This window comes from Eleginops maclovinus, chromosome 5 (assembly GCF_036324505.1).
Source record: "Eleginops maclovinus isolate JMC-PN-2008 ecotype Puerto Natales chromosome 5, JC_Emac_rtc_rv5, whole genome shotgun sequence".
In the NCBI taxonomy this organism is placed as follows: domain Eukaryota; kingdom Metazoa; phylum Chordata; class Actinopteri; order Perciformes; family Eleginopidae; genus Eleginops; species Eleginops maclovinus.
In genome coordinates this window covers 3,730,122-3,754,241 of record NC_086353.1, presented here as the reverse complement: position 1 = coordinate 3,754,241, position 24,120 = coordinate 3,730,122, and the positions used below count along the sequence as shown (strand labels likewise).

At 39.1% G+C, this 24,120-nt stretch overlaps 3 protein-coding genes across 4 annotated transcripts; 2 read left to right on the top strand and 1 right to left on the bottom strand.

Moving 5' to 3' along the window:
• Positions 1–257: 257 nt before the first annotated feature.
• On the bottom strand, positions 258–8,895 carry LOC134864085 (RNA exonuclease 5-like). 2 transcript variants are annotated; one of them, XM_063882856.1, is made up of 19 exons: positions 8,788–8,895; positions 7,642–7,907; positions 7,373–7,499; positions 6,807–6,927; positions 6,308–6,415; positions 6,079–6,167; positions 5,711–5,826; positions 5,387–5,525; positions 4,632–4,726; positions 4,434–4,536; positions 4,214–4,317; positions 3,691–3,799; positions 3,293–3,403; positions 3,074–3,211; positions 2,786–2,878; positions 1,800–2,130; positions 1,532–1,722; positions 830–939; positions 258–755 (listed from the first exon to the last, which is right to left on the bottom strand). In XM_063882856.1, the coding sequence occupies exons 2-19, from the start codon at positions 7,896–7,898 to the stop codon at positions 701–703; spliced, it is 2,397 nt and encodes a 798-aa protein (XP_063738926.1). In that variant the 5' UTR covers positions 7,899–7,907; positions 8,788–8,895; the 3' UTR covers positions 258–700. The 2 variants fall into 2 exon arrangements, with proteins under 2 accessions (XP_063738926.1, XP_063738927.1); XM_063882857.1 differs by having other exon boundaries at positions 1,544–1,722.
• Positions 8,896–9,192: 297 nt separating this feature from the next.
• On the top strand, positions 9,193–14,444 carry eri2 (ERI1 exoribonuclease family member 2). Its single transcript, XM_063882864.1, is given in 10 exon segments — positions 9,193–9,347; positions 10,160–10,221; positions 10,346–10,426; positions 10,535–10,662; positions 10,778–10,910; positions 10,913–10,936; positions 11,200–11,300; positions 11,624–11,705; positions 11,791–11,879; positions 12,254–14,444. Coding segments are annotated over 10 exon segments (2,157 nt in total). The 5' UTR covers positions 9,193–9,324; the 3' UTR covers positions 13,688–14,444.
• Positions 14,445–14,888: 444 nt separating this feature from the next.
• On the top strand, positions 14,889–18,263 carry thumpd1 (THUMP domain containing 1). Its single transcript, XM_063882919.1, has 5 exons — positions 14,889–15,352; positions 16,293–16,464; positions 16,564–16,649; positions 17,177–17,339; positions 17,423–18,263. Exons 1-5 carry the CDS (start codon positions 15,143–15,145, stop codon positions 17,836–17,838), a joined length of 1,047 nt encoding a protein of 348 aa, XP_063738989.1. The 5' UTR covers positions 14,889–15,142; the 3' UTR covers positions 17,839–18,263.
• The last annotated feature ends 5,857 nt before the right edge of the window (positions 18,264–24,120 follow it).

Sequence of the window (24,120 nt, the reverse complement as noted above, 5' to 3'; positions counted from 1 at the left end):
TGTCTTCCGTACTTTTTAATTATGGATGTTTAAGTGCTTCAACACTGCCTGAGAACAACAGAGCTAAACCTGGCGGGCCACAAACCTTTTTTAAAACCATTGCTTTTACATTTTGTAATTATCTAAAGTTATGAGGTCAGCTATCCTAATCTAGTTAGGATGTATTCTCATGCAAATGCCCTTAGACTGCAGAAATGTTGACCTGTCATAATAGGAAACTGAAATAATAATACATACTGTTTCTATGGTGCTTTTCCCAGTGCTCAAATACTCTTTATTAGGTATATCAAATGATAGTTGAGTTGCTTCAGCATCCTGGTATTGTGCATGCTGAGACTTTAATGACAGTCATGGTTAATGATAAATCAGGGTCAGCTGTCTGAAAAACAAGTCAATCACTTGATGGTAAACCAGCTTACCAAAAGTCAATAGAGAAGAGGATTTCAGATCAAAAAGAAATAGATCTGGTACAGAGGCACAATATACAAATGTGAATGTCTCCTATTAAACGTTCCTTTATACATTTTGTCAGACGTGTAGCTCCTTCAGTTAAAAAAAGGTTAAAGGTGTCTTACAGCAAAGTTTTATTTAAGTATTTGACTCGTGTTCATTGCTTTCACTTCACAAAATAAGGCCTAATTGCACTGGAATATATTATTATAGTCCCGGTTTATTGTAATTCCCACAAAGGAGGTCTCTGTTAAGAGCCTTGCTTGACCTCCATAAGGCACAGACCAGGAAGGAGTCCTTCAGCACTGGGGAGGAGAAGATAAGGTTTAGAGATATTTAATTAGGAAGCAGATTTAGCTGGGACTGTCAGGGTGCTCACCTGGCGTGTCCGGGTAGCACGACCACAGACAAGGTGCCTTCTGGGAGATATCTGAAGAGCTTCTGCAGCCGGCGGTCCAACTTCCCCATCATGAGATCCATTTCCCCATCCTGCATGGATTACACATTGGAGACATTATTACAGTGTCAATATGTTTATACAGTCTGAAATATCAAATCACACAAGTAATAATGACTTTGTCTCATGGCTACACTAGATTTTCCCAAAAGCATCTTCACTTTACTTTCTGTGGTTTGACGGATAAACTTTTCGAGTCTTTCAGAGTTTAATTTTATCCTCACACAAGCTACATTTTGTCTCTGACACTTTAAGTCTAGAAAATATCAACTTGGAATTGACAATGCCTTCAAGCTAAACGTCTGTTCTGCCTCAGTGGTGTTTTATTTTCTCCCAGAACAGCTGCTGTTTTGGTTTAAACCACAGACTGACTAAATGGTTTTAAATAAATGCTGTAGAGATAGAAAAGGAAAGACACTTGTCCTCCAGAGCTTTTTCCAATAAAAACATGGCACGATCGAAAAAGCAATGGCAGCCATCTTTAAAAACTGCATCCCATTGTCTTCTGTACTTAGACTTTAATATTACTTTCATCCGTCAAAGTTGCGCTAGCACAATGTGTCAGACACCATTAACCCTGGGGTTTTCCTGATAAGTGAGGATATATTTACAACCGTACAGTACCTGAGAGCTTACGTGCATGTGCGTCCTCTCCTGGTCTTTACTGTCCGGATCCACTGAGGTGATCGCTGTTGTTATTGCAGCCCAGGAGGGGAGATGAGGAGGAGTGAGTGAAGGACAGACGAGGTAGTTTTCCTTCCTGAGGTCCTCAGAGGAGCTGAGAGCTGCATGTCTTCCCTCTGAGCTCTCAAACCCTGCCAACCAGAGACGCTCGAGTTAGAGGCGCACAGAAAGTCCGTTTGACTCTGTTTTTAATGAATAATGTACTCACTTATGATCGCATGTCTTGCATGTTTTCCAGACTGGTGAGGCAGGTCGACTCGCTCCACCGCACCAAAGTGACTAAATGTCTCTCTGACCGTCTCCTCAGACAGTTTAGATTTTGTCTTTGGCTGTGAATGTTGACCGTTTACTTGTTCAACAGTAGTAACGTCTGAACTTTTGGCATTAAACACATGTCCATTGACTCTTGCAGAAGTGTGTATGCTGTCAGCCATACTGGGGTTTATTCTGACAGCGTACAGGAGACTGCTGCTGTCACACATCAGAGCATCCAGAGTCAGGTCAGCGTCCAGCAGCGACTCGTAGACAGGACGCTGCACCTGGGAAAGGTACAAACAGGAAGACTTGTTGGACAATCAGCAGTCTACAAAGTTTGGGAATAGCTTTAAGGTGAAATGTAAAGGGAGAAGGTGGCAGAATAGTTACAAATAAAACCGATATTAAATGTTGTTTTTATAGCTATTCTCTTTACTTATGTTAACAGACTTTACAATAGGAAATACAGTGTCTTGCAAAAGTCTTTACCCCCCTTTGAGTTTTTCCTATTTTATTGCATTAAAACCTGTAATTTAAATAGATTTTATTTGGATTTCATGTAATCGACCCACACAAAAAGTCCAAATGGGTTAAGCTAAGAAAAGGCTTGTTTCAAAAAAGAAATACAAACTATGAACCGCAGTTGCTGCAACAGGTGGCTCTACAAATGATTGACTTAGGGGGTGAATACTTTTGCTCTTTACTCTATTTTTGTTTAAAAATCTTTATCTTTAAAGTGCCAGGAAATGTTGTGTAAATCAAATAATAAAATATATCCAAAAATCAACTTAAATGCAATAAGATAGAGAAAATGCAAGGGGGGGGGGTGAATACTTCAGGCAATGCAACGACAAGACAGATATAATAACTGTACAGTAAATATGAAAAATTGAATTCAAACATTTCCCAAAGCTTTCAAAAACAGTGGAAAAGAGTTACCTTGACGGACTGTCCCTGCATGTTGAGTCCATTCAAAGTCTTTACAGCCAGCACAGCTCCCTCCAGCAGCTCAAACTCCACCTCTGCATGAACCTGGAGACAAAAATTGTCAAAATATAAAGATAAAATGTATAAATTGCATCCAAAAATCACGTTTACTGCCCTAGCTTTTACTGTTCTAGTTTAAGAAGGACTGAAGCAGTAATTATCCCCATATATAAGAGCTATTTAGTTAATTATGTGTCACAAAAATACAGTCTATTAAACGTTAAATGGAGCCTTATATACCCGGACAGTCGTGTTCAACATCTTGATATTTCGCACGGGTCCGCAGCAGCGAAACAGCCGCCTCACTCCCCACTCGGAGAAACCTGCAGGGAACGGCCCGGCGAACACTACACACAGGTCACGAAGGTTAGCACACACCTGAGGGGTAAACAAACACACTCAGTGAAGCAATACAAAATAAACACTTTATATGTGTAGAGTTGTGAATAAATGCCTCACTCTGTGGTGCTCCTGATGGGGGGAGCATTTCTTCAGATGGTTGGAGAGAGAAGGAAGCTGGAGCATGGAGAGGAACGGAGACTTGGTCTGTCTCTGGAAAGACGCTAACACCTGAAAGAGACGAGATAGAAAGAAGAGGAGTTAAGGGAGGATGGTGTTCATCAAGTTACCTGAAGATATTTCTTATTATTTCATTTAGCTGATGCATAATCCAAAGTGTCTTACAATAAGTGCAATATCCTGCAAGTACATTAGCTTTGAATAAGCTAATCAACCACTGAATAGAGGCAGACATCCTCATATCTAACAAATAGCTAAACCACATAATCAATGCATCTTCGGGGTAGAAAACCAAGCTGATTTACACTGTTTGATCAGGATAATGCCTCATGTCTCACCTCTTTGTCAGAGTTGTGCCACTGCTGTTTGGACAGATCCAGAGCGATGTCAGAGCGCTTTCCTAAAAAGGCAACAGACCGGCCATGCGTCTGTAGTACGTCAGCGAACCTGCAGGAGAAATAAAGACGGAGAATCAGCAGAATTCTTCTATCAGTCACAACGTTTTCCCCCTAAATCTATTATATCAAATATCAGGCAGATCTTAAACTACATAAACCATGTCTATCTTTTTGAGATTATCCTGTGGGAAAATTACAGCTTAAACATACCAGTAGACAATTCAGACAAAGACAGACTAGACAGAAGGGGGGGATTTGAAGACTGACTCACCAATACTGAAAGGTCTTGTGTCTCAGAAGGTTAATGTCATTTCCATCTCAAAAGCTACATATTTACCGTCCAAACTAAATGTAAGGAGGATTGCATTTTCTTAATAAATCAATCACAGGGGATGTATTTTGAAAAGCTACATTTTTGTAGACAGCCTCTTTGTAAAGTATACAGATTTAAAAGGTATCGTACCTGTGACTCTGTATATGCTCTGTGGGTGCAGGTTCAGGGGCCAAGTCTTCGGGCTCCTCTACTATCTTATATCCCCACAGCTCCTCCATATGAAGTTCTACTACCTGTGAGCGGACACAGACATATTATAATACCTGTGTGTGTGTGTGTGTGTGTGTGTGTGTGTGTGTGTGTGTGTCTGTGTGTGTCTGTGTGTGTCTGTGTGTGTCTGTGTGTGTACCTGACAAGGTCCTTTCTTTATAAAGTACTGAGCCAGCTCAAGGGCTGCCAGAGCATCCTCGATGGGATTATGACCCTTCTTCTCTTCCGTTTGTATCTGCCGACTGTGGAGGATTAAATTATTACACGTGATGGGTAAAAGAAAGACAAAGAGAGACACACACAGAGAGACAGACACACAGAGAGACAGACAACTTACTTCAGCACTGACTCTGCCAGGACCTTCAGTTTGAACCTCTGTCCGAACTCTCTCCTGTACAGCAGCGATGTGTCGATGACATGCGGGTGGATGAGCTGCAGGGAGCACACACACACACACACACACACACACACACACACACACACACACACACACACACACACACACACACACACACACACACACACACACACACACACACACACACACACACACACACACACACACACACACACACACACACACACACAGTTAAATAGAGCCTCTCCATAATTCAATATCTATCTACAGTATAATCAATATGAAAATATGAGTTTTTCATCACTAAAGGAATCAAATGAATAACACACATTTTTGACAAGGTAAAGTAAAGACAGAGCAAAGTATTTGAGAACATTTAAGAACTAACACAATAAAAGCTTTAAAAATTAAAGAAGTAATTTAATCTGAAATGTTTAGGACACACAGGCTTTCTGTCTGTTTAAGTCAAAATGGTTAAAAGTCACTGATTAATCGTTGATAATGTGGTCTGTTTTATGAGCTTATCAACTGTTTTAATGTAAAATGGTAATCTAAAAAAAGAAATACTACTAGAAATGTACCTTTAAATCAATATATATGTTGAAGGCATGTTTTGGCTGATAAAAAACAAGTACAAAACCATTTCTTCACCATATTCATTTAAACAACAAGAACCAAACATGTCCTGATACTTGTATTGTTACAGAGGAGATGTTAATGTCCCAGTTACTCACTTTCAGAGCGTTGAGGTCGTTGTTTATCGAATGTCCCACCAAAACTGCGTCGCTAGGCAACAGCGTCCTGAGCCTGGCCTGAACATTCCGTAGGGTCGCTGTGATTGGTCGCAACATCGCTGCAGTTATACCAGAGAACCTATCAGAAAGCAGCAGCAGCGCAGGCAACAGAAATGTGGTTAAAGTGTTTTTAACTGATCATGGTTACCCTCAAGTACACCTGTGTGTGTGTGTGTGTGTGTGTGTGTGTGTGTGTGTGTGTGTGTGTGTGTGTGTGTGTGTGTGTGTGTGTGTGTGTGTGTGTGTGTGTGTGTGTGTGTGTACCTGGTGAGGTAGTCGAGGATTCTGTTCTGAGGCTTCACCAGTTCATCCAGCACACATTTCCCATCGCTGTCCACCAGAGCGACGCGAGTCAACTCATACCCCTTTTCCGTCAGACACTGGAACCCAACATGAAGACATTACAGCAACCTTTTCACAGCTCAAAACATCTTGCCCACAAAAGCAATGAGATCTCAATTAGACGTTTTGAAAAGAAAAGCTAAATAAATGGAGAGGCCACAAGAGAGGAAGAAGCAACATTTCACTTCTGTTTTCTGTCTGTGTTTGTGTTCTTTGTGATGTGCAGACTACCACATGGAAACTATGTTTTCTGAAATGTTGCAGGATGTCTGGGGAAAAGAGAAACTCACCATTTCACAGTCGAGGCCGTACAGAGGGCTGCTGTCCGTCACGCGGTCAACACTGTCTGTGCACAGATAATCCTGGAAGTCTGGCAAGCCTGTGCAAAAGCAATGAATTACAGACAAAGATACATTCGAAGACGCATTCTAGTGAGGACGAAGTAAACAGAGCGTTTGTAAAAGTATAACATACAGTGTACGTTTATTTTACTCAGAGTGGCAGTAAAAAAAAACTCACCTTTGACGGGGAAGCGTTTTTGGATCATCTCGTCCTCGGGGAGAACATACGCTGTCAGTCCTCTCCTCTTCGTCCCAAACTTGGTGATGACTGGGTGAATCCTCAGGGCTGCAGCAGAGTTAAAAAAAAACACATAAACATAAATGAGAACACTCAAGCACTAAACTACTAAGAAACAAAATCTAATAATGTTTGACGAAAGCCACAACAGAATAATATGATAATACGATATTGTGGGATAAGTATTAGAGTTTACAGAGGATAATCACCGACAAGAGGATTATTTAGACTACTAGTCGAAAGAAATGTGGATATAAAACATTCATTAAAAGTTCAAAAAGTAACCTTTAATATTCAGGAAAGTTTTTGGGCTAAATTATATTTTCTTGACAACTATAATCCAGGTAATACCTACTCTTATGTATTACTGATGATATGTTATTACATTGCCTTAGTGTACTGTACACACACTCACAACATATCCACATAAGATGCTCACCTTTGGGTATTTCACTGCTTCCATTGTGTCTTTGGGAAACAGAGGGATCGTCTGATTTAGGAACTTCACTGCTGAAGATTCCTGAGGCGAGGTCGGTGGAGGATGGAGTAAACGTGACCCTCTAAACCAGCAAGACAAAAATGTTTTAAAACTAAGGGATGCATGATGTATTTCTTTTCAGCTGATTAATCATGATATTCTGCTTCTCAAGGCCGATGCAGATACGGTATCTTTTTACTTTTCTAGTAAAGTACATCCAAAACTTTCCTCTGAAACTGTGTAAAACCTCCTCAAAAGGGAGACAGGCTTTGCCGTTTACACAGCGTAATACAAGCAATACTTCTCATATTATTGGCAAAAAAAATCCATCCATCCATCCATCCATCCATCCAAGTCTGGGCTAAAATGTAGTAATCAAAATATGCATAATAATATTTATTTCTCACTGTCTGCACATCGCTTATCAGCGCTTTCCTCCTTGTTTAAACCAAAAAAACGGACACTGGGAATGATGATTTATCTTAAAATAACCTGTCAGTACATTTGCGTCCCCTCTGGTTACTCACAGTGGTGTAGTTGTTCCTGAGGTGCTGCAGGGTGAGGTAGTGTTTGTAAAAGTGACTCTGGGTCAGGCCTTCAATAATCACCACATTCACAGCTTTAACCCTCTTCTGATGGTGGAGGCGACACCAACTAGAAAAGACACACAGGGGGATTTAAAAAAGACCATTTAGATTATTGTCGTAGCATAGGGACCGTGTTAAGGTCCATTACAAAGATTTATTTGACGAGAGCATATATGAAATAGATGACATCTTACTACCACAGTCATTACCTGGGCTGTTTAACGACAGCTGTTTTCCCCAGAGCGGCGTAATGCAGCAGCTGTGTCAGATCATTCTCTGTTATCGGTTGTTGAAGGCGGTCGGGAAGCACAGAGATCCTCGGTGAGCGAGGTGAGCGTCCAGACTCCGGCGTCTCCTCACCTCCCTGCCCTGCTGTTTTTAATCTCTTGACCTCCTCCTGTGCTGCAGGGGCGATCCTCTTTCGTTTCCTCCCATTGCATGTTACTTCTGCCGATGAGGGCTCCATACTCAAGGCCTATGTTTTTAAAGGGAGGTAAAAAGGATAGTGGAAATGAAATTGTTTCATGGCTGTAAAGCTGTATCCTTCAAGCAGAAATATATTTCTGTCTGAGATTCACAGAATTGTATTTATGAAAGTAGAACAGGAGAGTACTGTGGTTATCCAAACAGTAATAGTACTGAACATAATGTATCAGTGATTTTCAATATAATAAATTGTCAACTTTGCATCAGATGTGTTTAACTTACTCTTTGATCAGACATTTCGTCATTTGAATTTTAGTTTTCAATTATATTTTAGAATGCAGTGAAAGTAAAACGTTTGTATCACAAAGAAAGATATAAATTAAAGGTGTTTTGTAGGTGAAGGTTTTCATGTCTTTATTTGGATACACTATAAATATCCACATACATATTTCTTACAACTTTATCCCTGCATGGTATTCTACAAGTAGCACTTTATTTTTGTGAACTATATTTTAAATAACATGCTCGTGATTTGAATGTACTTTGATTACTTCAGCTGTAAAGCAAGAAGTGATTACTGGGGTACATGATATTGTGTTGTCTACTTTATCCAATATAAAGGATGTGTATAGTATGGTGTTTGCATACGTGCTGCAACTGACAGGTAAATAAAGTCAGTTTAAGCTTAAATGAAATCAATTATCTGGTGAATATATTCCAGTGTGTTCCGCAGTAAGGCAGGGAATCTGAGCTTTCAAATGTATACAAATATGCTCAAACTAAAGTGGGACAGGAGCCCTAGGAAACCAACACACCTAGCTTAGCTACCACTTTAAAAAATAAATGTACACATATACAATCATTATTAAGGAGCAGTGATAAGTTGGCAAACGTGTGGGAAGGGTATCGAGAGTAAAAATTGTAAATACCAGATGTTATTGGTCCTGAAGGTTACAAATTCATGTATTTTCACCATTGGTCGAAGCTAAAAACACATGGGCACTCCACGTTCAAACCTGAGCCATAAAGTTTAAAAATCGAGTGCAACTTCCGGTAGAATACTTTCAAACTAAAAGAATGTGTGAATTTTATAATGTCATAATCCGTTAATGTGAATAACATTGCGTAGATTTGGACATGTTTTAAAAATAAAAAAACATTAAATATTAAAACTCAAACTAAATTAGCTTTTACATGTTGTTAATTCGTGTGTTTCATTATGTGAAAATGGCGTGTTCTACGATTTGTTTTGGTAACCAATGGTAAAACCGGAAATGCAGTTCGTTCAGTTTCGATCGTTCATTCTGTGATCGAAGTTATTTTCTGCAGTTGATTTTCGGCACTAGTAGCAGACCACGTTAATCAAACCCGGACTGATGGATGGACATTTGAAATGAAACAGCGCGATCCTCTCCTGCTTTTTCTAAGAACCTTTTATAGATCAAACTTAAGAAATATCTAACATTATGACTACGAAGAAACTTGCCAAGTAAGTAACTGATTCACCGAGTGCCTTTAACGTTAGCTAAGCAGCTAATGCTAACATAAACAACACCGGGAAGACCTTTGCATCTTCTCGGTAGTATATAGATACTTTAATTCATTCAAGTTGGGAATTATTTTGTTACAGCAGCATTTTGAACGTTAATCCACATAAAAATGTAAATAAAATAAAGATAAACCATTAAAAATTCAAAAAAATATATAGATATTCTCAGGAAGAAAGACCTATATTTAGATGAGTATCTAAATATTATATAAAATGTACAGAATAAATTAAAAATAGTCTCTAGTATACTAATTTACTGATCATATAAACATACAAACCACTAATAGTATTAGTAGAAGCTACTATTTACAGTCATCATTAGGTTCAACCAATCATGTAAACGTAAGAATGTCTTACTGCTCTTTTTATTGAACAAATTGCACGTCACATATTTTAAACAAGATACACTTTGCACAAGTCATTTTATAGAAGGAAAGACAAATAGGCAAACATGTAGAGAATATTTAATATTAAGGATTAAGTTTTCAAGAACAGTTCAAATTATGTTTTAGAAAAAGCATCTCAACTTCTTCTTGTGTTTGATTAAGCTATTCTGTCTTTGCATTTTTTTTGCCATATATTTAGAGTAGAGTATAACTTGTCCATAAGATAATGCAAAATCTTTGTATAAGATGCCAGTAATACATTTGTCAACAATGCCAGAAAAGACGGGGCACCTTTTCATGTTGAGCTGTGCAAAGTACAATATGCGAGTGAATAATTCACAAAGGAACCCCTCCATGTCTCCACAGAGAACTGGGATTACTGAGGCAGCGGAGTCAGTCAACTAATGGATCCAAAAAGTTTTTATCAAGTAAGTATGACTCATTTTGTGTCGATAATGTGCTTAACATGTTTAGACTTGATCCCCATGTCCGTACATTTCCCTTCTGCATTACATTTTACACTTGTGTCTTATACTGCTTGTTTCCTTTCAGATCAAATATTTGCATACCTGATTGTGATTGATTTTGAGTCAACTTGCTGGAAAGAGAAAAACAGCTATGGCCAGGAAATTAGTGAGTAGCCCTTTTATATTTCACCTTGTTTATAATTCATGTCAATAATTCCTCCTTATTGTTGATAACCTATGCTATATCCCTCTTTCCTTTCTCTCTGCAATGCAGTTGAGTTTCCTGCTGTTCTGCTCAACACGTCCACAGGGGAGGTTGAGTCTGAGTTTCATACGTATGTTCAACCCCAAGAGCATCCCCTTCTGTCCGAGTTCTGCACTGAGCTGACCGGGATTAAACAGGTATCTGTGTGTGGTTATAATGCAAAGCCACAAACACACCACTGCATTTTTATGGTGCTGTTTTCTTTTTTGCATTCTACATCATATCTGACAGATTGTTTTCCCTGTGTTACAGATGCAAGTGGAGGCAGGGATCCCCATTCAGATCTGCCTCTCTCAGTTCAACCGCTGGCTGCAGAAGCTGCAGATGGAGAAAGGTGTGGTCTTTCCAAACGGACGACAGATATCTGCACCGTCACCTTCTCAGAAACATGTGCTTTCGTCACATGGTCAGGTAAAAGTCACTTGCATGGGTCTACAACGTATATCTCATTATTTCCTGCATAGGAGACACAAAGCATCAAACATTTCTATCTGTAAACATTTCATATCTAAATACAAGAACACTAGATGATCTGACGCAGACACTCAGTCACATTGTATGCAATTTAAAGACTGCTAAATCGAAATAGTGTTGTCTGCAATTTTGTACAAATTAAATAAAGATCAATAGAACATTTTAAACTTTAATATGCATCCATCTGCCTTTTGAATCAGACTGGGATCTCGGAGTCTGTTTGCAGTACGAGTGTAAACGCAAGCAGCTCCATAAACCTGATGTGCTAAACAGCTGGATAGACCTAAGAAGCACCTACAGGGTAAGTTGAGGCCCACTCACTTTGCAATTTACAATTATTTTTGCAATTGTTTGGTTTAAAAGTTTATTTTTTATACTAGATCTTAAAGTTAAATATTACATTTGCTTATTTTGTCTGACCAACAGTCCAAAACCCCAAGGTATTAACTTATAAAACCAGGTAAATCTTAACTGTTCAGAACTGTAACTGGAAAAGAATGATGTTAAATTAACCAAATATTCACCACTCAAATTGTTTATCAATATAAAAATCACTCGGATGAGACTTCATCATTTCAGTACTGCTCATGTTGAGATTAACATCTTTTTTTCTTGAATATACAGATGTTTTACGACAGAAAACCCAAAGGCCTGAACGGGGCGCTTCAGGATTTGGGAATACAGTTTTCTGGAAGAGAGCATTCTGGTATAAACATGAAGATAATTATTTTATCAAAATACATTTATATAGAAAACAAACTTAATCCATCTCTGTTTTTGCCTCCCCTCAGGTCTGGATGACTCCCGAAACACAGCTTGTCTGGCAGCAAGGATGATGAGGGATGGGTGTGTGATGAAGATCACCAGGAGCATGGAGAAGGTGAGTGGCCGTCGTCCAGCGATGCATCCCAACTCCTGACTCCCCTGCTCCCTTATCTGCCTCCGTGATCAAAAACGTGTTATGGATGATGACTCAGTTAAAGTCTTTGTGGATGAAGCTTGTTTTACATTTAGGTTATTGTCTGTTTGAAGGGTTTTTTATTTGATTAATAAACTGATTTATAACTGATGGAATCATAAACCTCGATATTCATGACCTTACTTGGTTAGCTTATGTGTTTGATGTTTTATTAAATATCTAGTAATTGTTTCATGCCGCTGAGGAAGGTCAAGACAAGTAAACATCCATTTTAAGAGGACTACAAATCCCAGTATATTACTGATTGTATCTCATCTCTTATCTTCTACTTATAGGTGCCATCCATGGTCAAACCCATGTTTGGAGACACATCTGCAGACAGCAAAAAGGAAAAACCTAACACCGATAAAGAGAAGAACGCATCTAACACACGCAAACCTTCATCATCCAAGATTCCGATAAAAGGGGACATTACAAAGTATTTACACACAAAGACAGACTCTGTTCAAAGCCTGGTCTCACCGAAGACTCTGCTGAATGGCACAAATACACCGCTAATGGGATGCGGCAGGATGTCAGTTTCAGGAGGGGCTAATATTTCCTCTTCAGTTATGATCAATTGTCCTTCACCACGCAATAACATCACCAGTCTTGTTCTGTGCTCCACTACTTTGGGCTGCCTCTCAAATCTGCCAAACCAACCCTCTAAAATGAGAGAAGAATTAGGATATGTGGAAGAAGAGGAAGAGGCAGCATTTTTAGTGGAACCAGAGGACAGGTGTGGTTCATATGATGATGTGGTGTTGGAGGATGAAAGTGTTGGTGAAACTGAGGGAGAATTTGATGATGACTATGTGTCAGATTTTGAGAGTGGATGTCATGTGTCTGGAAAGCCTAATGCTGCGCATTTACCAGGAGGCCAGGTGACATTAAGGGGCACAATTACAGAAACCAAGAGCATTGTAAACAACTTAAGAACTCAAAATATGGCCAGTGAGTCATCAAAGACGTCACAACCCGCAAAGAAGATGATATCCTACGGTAATGTGTCTAATCACTTGAAAGAAATGAGGCAGAATTCAACAATTTTGGACAAAATTTCTTTTGCTGTGCCTAAAACAGTGCCCTCGGACAAATCGAATCACAAAACAGGACTTAGAACCTCTCTTCCAGTACAAGAAAACTCATATTCATTTAATAACATGACTCATATATTAAACACATCCTCTCTATTCACGCACAAACCCTTCATCCCTGAAAAGACCTTCACCCCTTTTACTTCATTTGCCAGGCCCAGAGCAGTCGTCACACAACACCCAAAGCCCATAGAGACTCCAAAATCTTCCTTCACCATCTACACTGACGCGACTAAAACCTCTGTTTTGTCCGCCAGTGAATCTTTTTCCAAGAACCTCCTCGCCCCTTTGTCCATCAACACACTCAATCAATCCTCAATTTCTATATCAAAGAAAGGGGCACATAGGATCACATCCCCTCTGTGTGCTTGTGGGCGTCGTGCGAAGCGTCAACTCGTATCTAACGGTGGTCCGAACCAGGGACGAGGGTTCTTCTGCTGCCCGGTTCGGCGCTCGGGCAGCGGAGGGAGACTCCAGAAAGGCTGCGAGTTCTTTAAGTGGGAGTCGGCTGTGATGAAGAGCAGTTTACTAGTCGCTCGTGCTGTGGGGTCATCTGTCTCTCTCTGTCAGATCAACTCCTCTCTGAGCCGTCCTCCACCCCAGAGGCCAACCCTGCTGAGAAAGAGCTATTAAAGTTGGGGTAGGAAACGTTTTTAAGGGGGCTGTATTGTTGAAATCTCAGCAGTCAATCCAATGCTCTGACAAAAAAGATATGTGGCTGTTTCAGGACTTAAATAGCTTAATCAAATAATTGTATTTAATGAAGTGATGTTCAGCCTGCCTGCTTACCTGCAAGTAATCTGCTAGCTTGACAGCTGTGAGTACAACACCAATTTGTTGGTTTACCTTCATTATGGTGTGTGTTTGTTAATAACCAAGTGCTTTAAGCAATTTTCTTGCTAGATTTAGTGTATTTTGGATAAGTGGAAAAGAGTTGTAACCCTCAATTAGATTTTTGTTAGATCAATTTTAAAAATCTAGTTTACCGTGCTGGCACAGTCAATTGTACCGACCCAAGCTTTAACTAGGAGAAAAAAAAGAATGTGTGTTTTACCTCAGTAACACAGATTTTAACTTGTTATATCGCCACAAAGAACAACATTGTGTTTTATTAAAGGTGTTTCTTCTAAGGCTTCGTAAAAAATAAAAGAAAGAGAGTGTTTATCCTTTAGGAACTATATTTAGCTGAAAAAAATCCTTGTCATTAATTGTCATTAAAACAAATCTCATTATTTTGGGGTAAACACTTTTCAATGTTTGTTAAATGTAGTTATATTTAGAAAGGATATCAGGTTTAATGTGCAATAATGAAATTACATTTACCAAATGAAATGTGTTAATATGATTGTTTTTTTAGTATTCTGACCAATCATGAACTCTGATAATGAACTCCTATTGCCATGTGTTGTAAATTAATTATATAATTATATATAAATTTGGAGGTCAAAGTTTTTGTTGAAAAAATGAAGAGGTGATATTGTTTTATGTTTTTCCCTTTCTCTGCACAGTTATATACATATGTGTTATATAAATGTATACAACACATTTGTAAATCATGTTAATTAATTTATACATATTTATTTATTTTTGTCTTTGTTTTCTCAGTTTATATTTTTAAATGTTCTTATAAGTTTCTTAATATTTAGATGTGGAGAGCTGAACGTAAGAATGTCCTTGTACAGTGCAACTGCCTGTTGTACTTTATATATATCACCATAAATATCTCATCATGTTGAATCTACTTCGCATAAACGGATTCTGGGTAATGCTCAAAACTAGATGCGAAGATTGTTTCGCGAATCACTAAAGACTTTTGTCCCTCCTCCGACGCCGTACAGGGCAACCCAAAAAACGTGCTATGTTGTGACTGAACGAGATCTCGGTGCTCTGAAACAGCTACACTTCATTTGAACACACATTAAGACGAGCACAGATCGTATCGCTTTTATAAAATCCAACTGGCTTTTACTTTGTAATCGTTGCAGCTATAAGTACACTAAAGCCCTACTTTTTTAGTCGGCAGAGTAAACCAAAACAAACCAGAAGCGCTGCTTGTGGAGCTTTGGTTGGGAAAGCCTCTCTGCTAACATGTCTGCTGCCGTCTCTAACGACTCGAGAAAGCGGGGAAAGAAGCGGTATGGAGGCGGTCACCACAACAAGCGGTGGAAGGGCTCCCGGGAGCTGGAGGTGGGCATGCAGGGGATCCTCATCACATGCAACATGAACGAGAGGAAGTGCACGGCGGAGGCCTTCAACCTGCTCAATGAGTACGCAGACCAGCTGTATGGGCCCGAGAAGGTGAGTCCAGAAACACTAATATTACATTAAAATAGGACTTATCTATGTTCTGTTTCACGGTAGGCCCGTGCAGAAAGGAGCACGTGAACGGGATCTTCTTTGGAGACAGAGTGAATCCTATTTCAGTTTTTTTAACCTTAATAATTGAATATTTATTGGCTTCTCAACTTCTTTTCATGTAGCACGTTTCCTACATACCCAAAGTGCTTTGCGTTTAAAATAATAAAACATACACTTAAATGTACAAGAGGGGAAAAGAAGTCCATACAATAAAATAAACACCAAGGATAAAACGCAATAAATACTGTAATAACTTTAATACAGTGTGTGAAAATGTTACTTATCCAGGGTCTGTTTCACGTTAGTCCTGTGTAAAATGGAGCATCTGTGGAGATAACGTGGAGAATTGCATATTTGACCCTTGATAAATGAATATTTTGTTGCTGGAAAACCTTATTTTTATAGTACTTTTATTACAAATATGCACCCCGAAGTGCTTCACTTAAAGAAATACAGATATAAATGCAATGCACTCACTGACATGTGCATGAGTGGAAATAAACGCATTAACGAATAGATTGTTCAAAATATGAATCCATAGAATGAATAGGGATAAAACACAATGATTAAAACATGAACAACTAGGGCGTTAACATTACTCCATATTCAAAAGATTAGTATTCAGTTACCTTTCAAAACATACAATGAGTTGAGATTCTAGGAGCTTAAAGCAGAATAAATGTACACCTGTATCTCATCGTTAGCTCACTTCTAATGATCATTTAAGTTAAAAGCTGTGTTGAACCTTAGCGACCTGGCTGGAACATAAATGGAAAGAAAACCAAGACTGTAGAGTGGAGCAATGCTTTGTACTTAATTGATATTTTTTGACTAAACCAAGTAATGTAGTTTACTGAACATGTCCCTGTCATGACCACAGTTGCAGGAAAATGGGAGCAGCAGTGGTGAGGAGGAGGAGGAAGAAGACGTGGATGTAGCGCTGAAGAAGGAAGTGGCGCAGATCAAAGCTTCAGGAGCCAAACAGGAGAGACGCTTCATGGCTCTGGACAGCGGAGCGAACAATGTCATCTTCATCAAAACTCAAAATCTAGGTGTGTGTTTGTTTTATTGAACTAATCATTGATGTGGTTTAAAATAAAATAAAATATTGTGGATATTATTAGTTTTTTTCTTTGTGTTCCCTCTCCTAGAAGCTGACAAGTTGGTTCATCACATCCTGTCTGATCTCCACACCACCAAGAAGAAGAAGTCACGCGTGATCCTGCGGATGCTGCCAGTGAGAAGCTACCATTGTTTCTAATATAATGCATGTGATTAACAGAAGCCATATAACAGGAGATTTTGAGGTCTCACCCCACGTTTATGAAGTTTGTTTTCTAATTGTAAATGAAACAGATTTTGGAAAGGAGTCATTATTTTCCAACATCATTTCAAAGCTCAGTTAGTAACTTTATAAAAAAGCTTTTTGTCATATTTGATGAAACTGCAACTATATCCTGACAGAAGTGCATGAGACTGATAAAAAGAAGTAGCTCATCGGCCTCTTCAGTTTTCTAATTACGTATGTAGAAGGAAAACAACAATCAGAGCGAGAAGTCTTTAATGCAGTATTCATTGATTACAGCTCCAATCAAACTGCCAAACTAGGCAGTGTGGATCTTTTCGGAAAATATAATATACTTAACACATAAGAGAAATAAAGAAGTAAACAGGGCAAGTGGTGAAAGTAAAATGCAGAAACATGTAAGCTTTAAGTATATGCTCTTGTATGCAATTTCTGTAGCTTGTTTTGGTCTCTTTCAGGTAACTGGCACATGCAAAGCCTTCCAGGAGGACATGGTGAAGTACCTGACTACTTTCCTGGAGCCTTGGTTCAAAACCCCAAACTGTGGCACCTACCAGATCGCCTTCAAAGCCCGCAACAGCAGCCACAACAAGAGGGACGAAATCATCAAAACCATTGCAGGTAGGGTTCAAAATCCAACATGCCCTGATTTAAAATCTTTAAAACAAAGTCATTGAATAAACCTGACTTTTTTACTGCTTCAGGTATGGTGGGGAAGCTGAACCCGAAGAACAAGGTTGATTTGACCAACCCAGAACTGACAATCATTGTGGAGGTCATCAAGGTGGTGTGTTGCATCAGTGTGGTAAAAGACTATGCACTGTACAGGAAGTACAATGTCCAGGAAGTAGGTAAAGAGGACACACCAAAGCCTGATGGAGGAGTAAATACAGCTGAGGAGAAGGACAAAAAGAATGAAGAGGAGACGGACAAAGAGGACAAAAAGGATGAAGGGGAGACGGACAAAGAGGACAAAAAGGATGAAGGGGAGACGGACAAAGAGGACAAAAAGGATGAAGGGGAGATGGACAAAGAAGAGAAGAAGAAAGGTGAAGAAGACATTGATAACAATGTGCCACATGACAAGGAGGAGGATGAAAATAAAGGTGACGGGGAGTAAAAGAGCTCTTATTTAGAGAAGATTTTTGTCATTTCTAAAAAGAATCATCATTTATTTTAAGTTGCATTATATTGTAGTGCTTTTGTTTTTTAGTAACGACTGAAACCCACGACTCAACAATGAAGAGCCTTACAGGATTTTTAAAAGTGATCTATGATACGTTCGTACCAACTTTATTGAGATGTCCTTTTTTAAATTGAAAAAAGGTTTTGAATTCACTGTACATGTCACTATTCTGCAGCGTTACTGCCATCAGCCTACCGTTTTAATGCTGAATTCGATTTTTAATTTAAGTTTTTTGACATTTTTACTCAAAGAAAAGGGGATTTGTTCAGGTTTACTGGTGTGTCACATCTAGTAACTATGTTTTTTGTAGCTGTTATTTCCCAAAGCAGTCCCTGAATTAAAGTTACTTGTGTGTTCTACGTTTTTGTTGTTGCATATCTTTCATTTATCGGACATTTTGCTTCAGTGTTTGACACAACAGGGATGTAAACAAGAAGAGAATAGCGTGAAAACTACACAAACATGTAGTCAGATATCCTGTTTGACATTATGAATCACCACTCTCATGGAACTGGCATTTCTTCTATCTTCCACAAGATGGAGTTACCGTCTCATTTTGGACGAAGACATTAACCACTGCTATCTGTGATGCCGCAAAACTGCACCGCCTCGGGTGAGTTTATGAGTGATGTCACAATTTGTAATATTTTATTGTTCAACAAATGTTTGAGAACATGAGAAACATCCATAACAGACTCTCAAAAAGTATGAAACAGTGATGCAGTAAGAGTGAAAATCAACAGCAGAGTTAGCCTCTCGTAGCTGCATGCTAACATGGTTCTGTTTACTAATCATTTTACCATTTAAATTGAGCCAGTCATTTCATAATATTTAGCCCTAATGACCACATGGGCTGATGGGAATGTGTTTATGGTGACTAACCAAAGTATTAGACAAGCTAATTGATGATGAATCTAGGTGAAAAGTAATCTCCAAATCATTCTGAAAGGAACTCAAAGCAGCCTCGTGGGGGCGATGCACCAAAGTGTCGGTATAGGGTTTATTGTCTGGGGACCCTTAATGTCTGTACAACATCTCATGGCATTCCTTTTGATAGTTAATGTGGCTTTTCAGACTGGATCAAACTGGTGCTCCTTGCTTATTATGAACAAATATGAACTGTTTCTGGGTTTGGTTTATTTCCCTTTTTGCAGTAGTATTGCTTCTGCGACTTGCATGAGTTTTACAATTATTCAGTTTACAGGAGACAAATTGTGTCCTTATATTTCTTTAGAATTATCTCAAATATCCTCTGTGTCTACTGAGCCGCGCTGCAAACGTCATGAACTGTCTTTTTCTTTGGAGGATTTTTTTTGGGTAGATTCGTAAGCTTTGCAAACAGAATATCTTTAGGAATAACGTTCTCTGAAGCACACATGTTGCAGTATATACTCCTAGTAAAGACGTCCACATCTCTTCCTCTCTGTCACGAACACACACGTGCATTAATAGCATTGTGAATTTCTCTCGGCTCATTACTCCGGTGTTGCTGTGACCCGTCCGTCGTTATCGGCCCCACATTCAGCTAAAACTCACAAATTGCATTCTCACTGGCTCTCAGGTGCCCCAATCAGTGTGACCTGCTGACAAGCTTATAGCTGCCACACAGGGGGAAAGCACTGTTGTTTCCTGCCTGAGTGTTATTAGTGAAATGCCAATTAGGCTGTGTGACTAGCCTACATAATGACTCAGGTACAGTGATGCCTCGTAATGATTTCACTGTGGCGGCATCTGAATGGTATCTCTGCTATAGGGTGAAATCATAGTGAAGGACATAATAATAAAAACACAAATAAGGCATTTTAAATAACCGGGACATTAAAATGCAGGTTATTTAAAAGTTTTGTTCAATTAGAGTTTAAAAATAGTAAACCACATCATCAAAAGCAAGAGAAAAGTAACGTTTCTTACTGCTTAATCATTTTAAAGAGACGGCTTCTTTGCTGTATTGTGAAAACCAGAGAACATAATGATAAAAACAAGTGGGTACAGATGCCAAGGAGTTGATACTATTGTATTGTAAAAAGAGCATATTTATATTACCTTTCCTTAAAGGGGCCTTATTATGCTTTTGGGGTGTTTATAAAGGTTTGTGTAAATGGTCTGCAAAGGCTCGAGTCCCAAAGTTTCCTCCAGAGGGAGTTTCTCACCCACTCCCCTCCTGCCTGAAACACCTCCATTGGATTCCTTTACTTCCATTACATAGTGACATCACTTTGTAACACCTGCGCTTCTATTAGCTATCCTCCAACACAGGGGCGGGATATCTCTTAAGTGGTTGAGCAATCACAACAGAGCCGGCCAGCTCAACAATCAGAGCAGACTGGGCTCTGGTTTCAGACAGAGGGGGAAAAGAGGAGCTGCAGCACAGGCAGTGTGAGAAAGATAAAGATCTTTTTTAACATTAAAGTAAGGAGACATGTCACAAGAGGCAAAAAATACAAATATGAACCTGAAAAGTTGCATAAAAGGCCTCCTTTTTAAAGTTGGTGGCATCTTTGCTGTAATGTCAAACCTAACTGGGAACATAACAATAAAATTGAGTGTACAGATGCCAAAGAAATGTTATCATTGTATTAAAGTGCTGCTTATTCCTTAAAAACATTTTGCAGAATCTAAAATGTTTCAGAACAAAATCAGGAGAATAGTTAGAGGTCTAACTGCTAATGGGTGTTCTCGACATGAGGAAATATCCTCTGATGTTTTAATTGACCCCAAGGCCGTTTCTAATTAAACCTCCGTTGGCACTAAAGCCCACTGCTTCCCAGCGCAACAGTAACACAAACACGAACACCCAGGATTGTCTGCTCATTCAGGTTTAAATGTCACAGGCCTGTGAAACAATTGCATCCACAGGCGCATGTGCACACGTCCCGGGGGTCAGGATTAGCATCCACTGGTGTGGCTCCATATCTGACCTTTATGAGTGGCTAAGTAGTACTCTCCAGGGTCTCATTTGTCTCACTTTACCCCAACAATGCCCTCAACCCCCTCACGACTGTAGCCTTCTCCCTCTCAGAGCAGAATAAATGTGCTGAGGCTCAAATTGTTAAGCTTCAGGGGTTTTTAAGGACTCCCGGTCTAGTTTTAGGTGCTTACATGTGGGTAGATTAACCATGAAAGTGGCTGAAAATGCGTTGAAAGCATTGCAGAATTACATTTTTCTAAATAGGAAAATAATATATATTCAATAAGAGTTTATCTGTAAAAGAATGAGAATTGTTTGGCTTATAAGTGCTGTGCAGGTGTGGTTTATTTGATTGACAACACAAGCTAACAATCCTTCATAACATTTTTGATTTAAGGGTTGCAAAACCTGTGGGATTTTTTTGGGGTGAATGCAACATGCAATCACCTTTTCTAACAAAGCCTCAGCCACTGCAAACCATTGGACAGACGACAAACTGGAAACTATAATATAAAGAATAAATAAAACTAGAGATGCACAACATAGATATTTCCCAGTTAATACCGATAACCAAAAGCTGCTAACTCTTAAGACCAATACTGAAAATATAGCTCATTACTTTACATTTTTGGTTTTCAAAAATAGGTTTATAACCAGTAGTTGTTCGACACCTGAGGCTAAGATGTATTGAGGAGAAATGTCTGCTCTAATATTACTCCTCTAATTATCAAAAGACTTGCATTACAGTTTGTAATCATGTTGTTGTTGTTGTTGTCTTCATCTGAAACTGTAGAAAAAATACGTCCACAACCAGCAGACACTGTTTCCCCATTCAGCCTGTTCTTCTTCTCTTTATTAATTAAGGTCATTTATCGGCTACAATTTCCTAATCTATACAAAACAACATAATATACTATATTTCCTATTAAATCTGGATAATTCATTGCTAAATGTATTGTTTATTTTGCACCTTTCACTGAAGCTGTTCCGATTTGGGCATACAAATATTTCATGAAGGACACATTTACTAGAAAATCCATGTTTTTCCTTTAATTACCTACACCTGCTAGTCTTTTGACCAGTATGTTGTCTTTGAATCCCATTAATACAAATATTACTTTAAGTGAAATGTGTGGAGAAACTCAAATAGTAACAAAAAATCACACACATTGTCTTTTGGTAATAAATCAGGACTATGATAGAAGAAATAACACATATTTTCCTCTATGAAAAGTTGCATTTTTACCCAATAAACACCCCCTTTCTAAATACAATGCCATGTTATGTGGACTGCAGTTGTATGTGGCAATTAAATTAGATTACATGACTTTGTGGAGACCCAAGAGCTGCAAATATATAAGAGTTAAGTCTCAAAAATCCTGAAGACGGACAAAGCACGGCTGCTTCCACTTGTAAAAGCTGATGTTGGAAACAGACCAAAATGTACTGATGATGGACACTGGATGTGAATTGAACGCTGAGAACCCAAACGTCTCACAGCAACAACAGCAAGCGATTAAGAGCTTTGTCAAACATGTATTTACTGCAGAGCTATTGTATAGGGAGGCTTTTCTGGTATTTTGTCCATCCCTAGGTGTCTGTTTGTTGCTCTCTCTCACATGCATAGTCAATATGCCCACACCGATGATTTATTTATTTAGTTTTCTATTGTTGCGATGGGAATTTGGTTCGGAGGACATCTATTTCTCTCTGAGTCTGAGTATGTGTGCGTGTGTGTGTGTGTGTGTGTGTGTGTGTGTGTGTGTGTGTGTGTGGCTGCCAGCTATGTGAATGGGAATGTGTAATGAGAAATGCTTATCAACCCTCGACAGCCTGTCAGCCGGCTGCTATTAGCCGTTACCCCAACAATCCTACAGGTAGGCCAAGAGTGCTCGTATTGATCCCAAACACTCGTCCCTGCAGAAAAGGAGCAATCAGCAGACGGATTGAGCTGATTGGGATTATGGGGATGTAATTTGTGGAGGAAAATAAGGAGGGTTTTTTTTAAGAGGTCTATTAATGGGGTGAAATTACTTTTCCTAATACCTGGGATGATGTTGAATTTAAATGTGTTTACAAGAGGTTTTTAGGGAGCTATACAGTTGGGTGAAAAGCAGGAGTGATCAACACATTCAGATGCTGTTTTGCCCTCAATACACACCCACACACACACACACACACACACACACACACACACACACATCCACTCATTCTCATCAGCAGTGTAATCCTGGCTGAGGTTGTTTTCCATATCATTAGGTGGTTTTTGCAGCAGAGAGACGCATTTTAGCATAATGCTAACAACAACCTTGACAATTAGTTAGACAGGAGAGGGGGCGTGGGGGCGGAGAGGCAGCAGGACGGCGTGCGGTGAAAAGATGTAAACAAAAAAACAGAGAAAAGGAGACTAAGGAGAGGAGGTGGAACAGGGACATGAACTGTGTGACACTAAAAAGGTTTAATTACTTTAACTTTCCAATGATCAGGGCTAACAGGAACTGAATCAAAGCCCTATTTCACTAATGAGACTTGTCTGGATTATCATTCAGAACTCAGCACATGAATGGCACTTCAAGATGTAATTAAAGCCAATGAAATTGTTTAGAAATCAACAGGAAAAATACACACATTGGCCCCTTTATTAGGTACACATGTACAATGTAATTCAAACAGTAAAGCTTTAATACAGAATGCAAAAAGATGAGTTCAGATAAGCAGCGTTCTTCTGTTGTCCAAATCATAAAACAGCCTTGGCTTTGGTAGCCCTTTTTTAGTAAAGGAGCAAAACAATGTAATGTTTTAATTAAACCGGAGTGACTTTCTGGATACTTGTATGAACAAATGTAAAAGTAGTGAAGGTTAAAGAGTGTAAACCACTGGAAGCTTTCATGGTTGTCTAACAAAAATGGCTCATGTTGAGTTGAATGACAATCAGCAGATGTTGTCTACCAGGGTCAAGACTTTGCCATGTGAGTTTTCAAAGCAACACTTATGTGAGAAAAGAGTCCTAGAAAAAGCTGCAACTGAAAAATAAGCTTAATTAATTAACTCAATTAGAATTAGTTTGACAGATAAAGAAAAACTGCACTGACTGAGACTAATTGTGGTCAAAAATCACCCTGTGATCAACCTGTGTGACAGATTTGATTTCAATTTTGTATTTTTCACAAGCTGCTTAACCCTGCACATCCTCAGGCTGCGCAGTACATCTTATCTTCATCTAAAATATAATGAAAATGTGTGTGTGTGTGTGTGTGTGTGTGTGTGTGTGTGTGTGTGTGTGTGTGTGTGTGTGTGTGTGTGTGTGT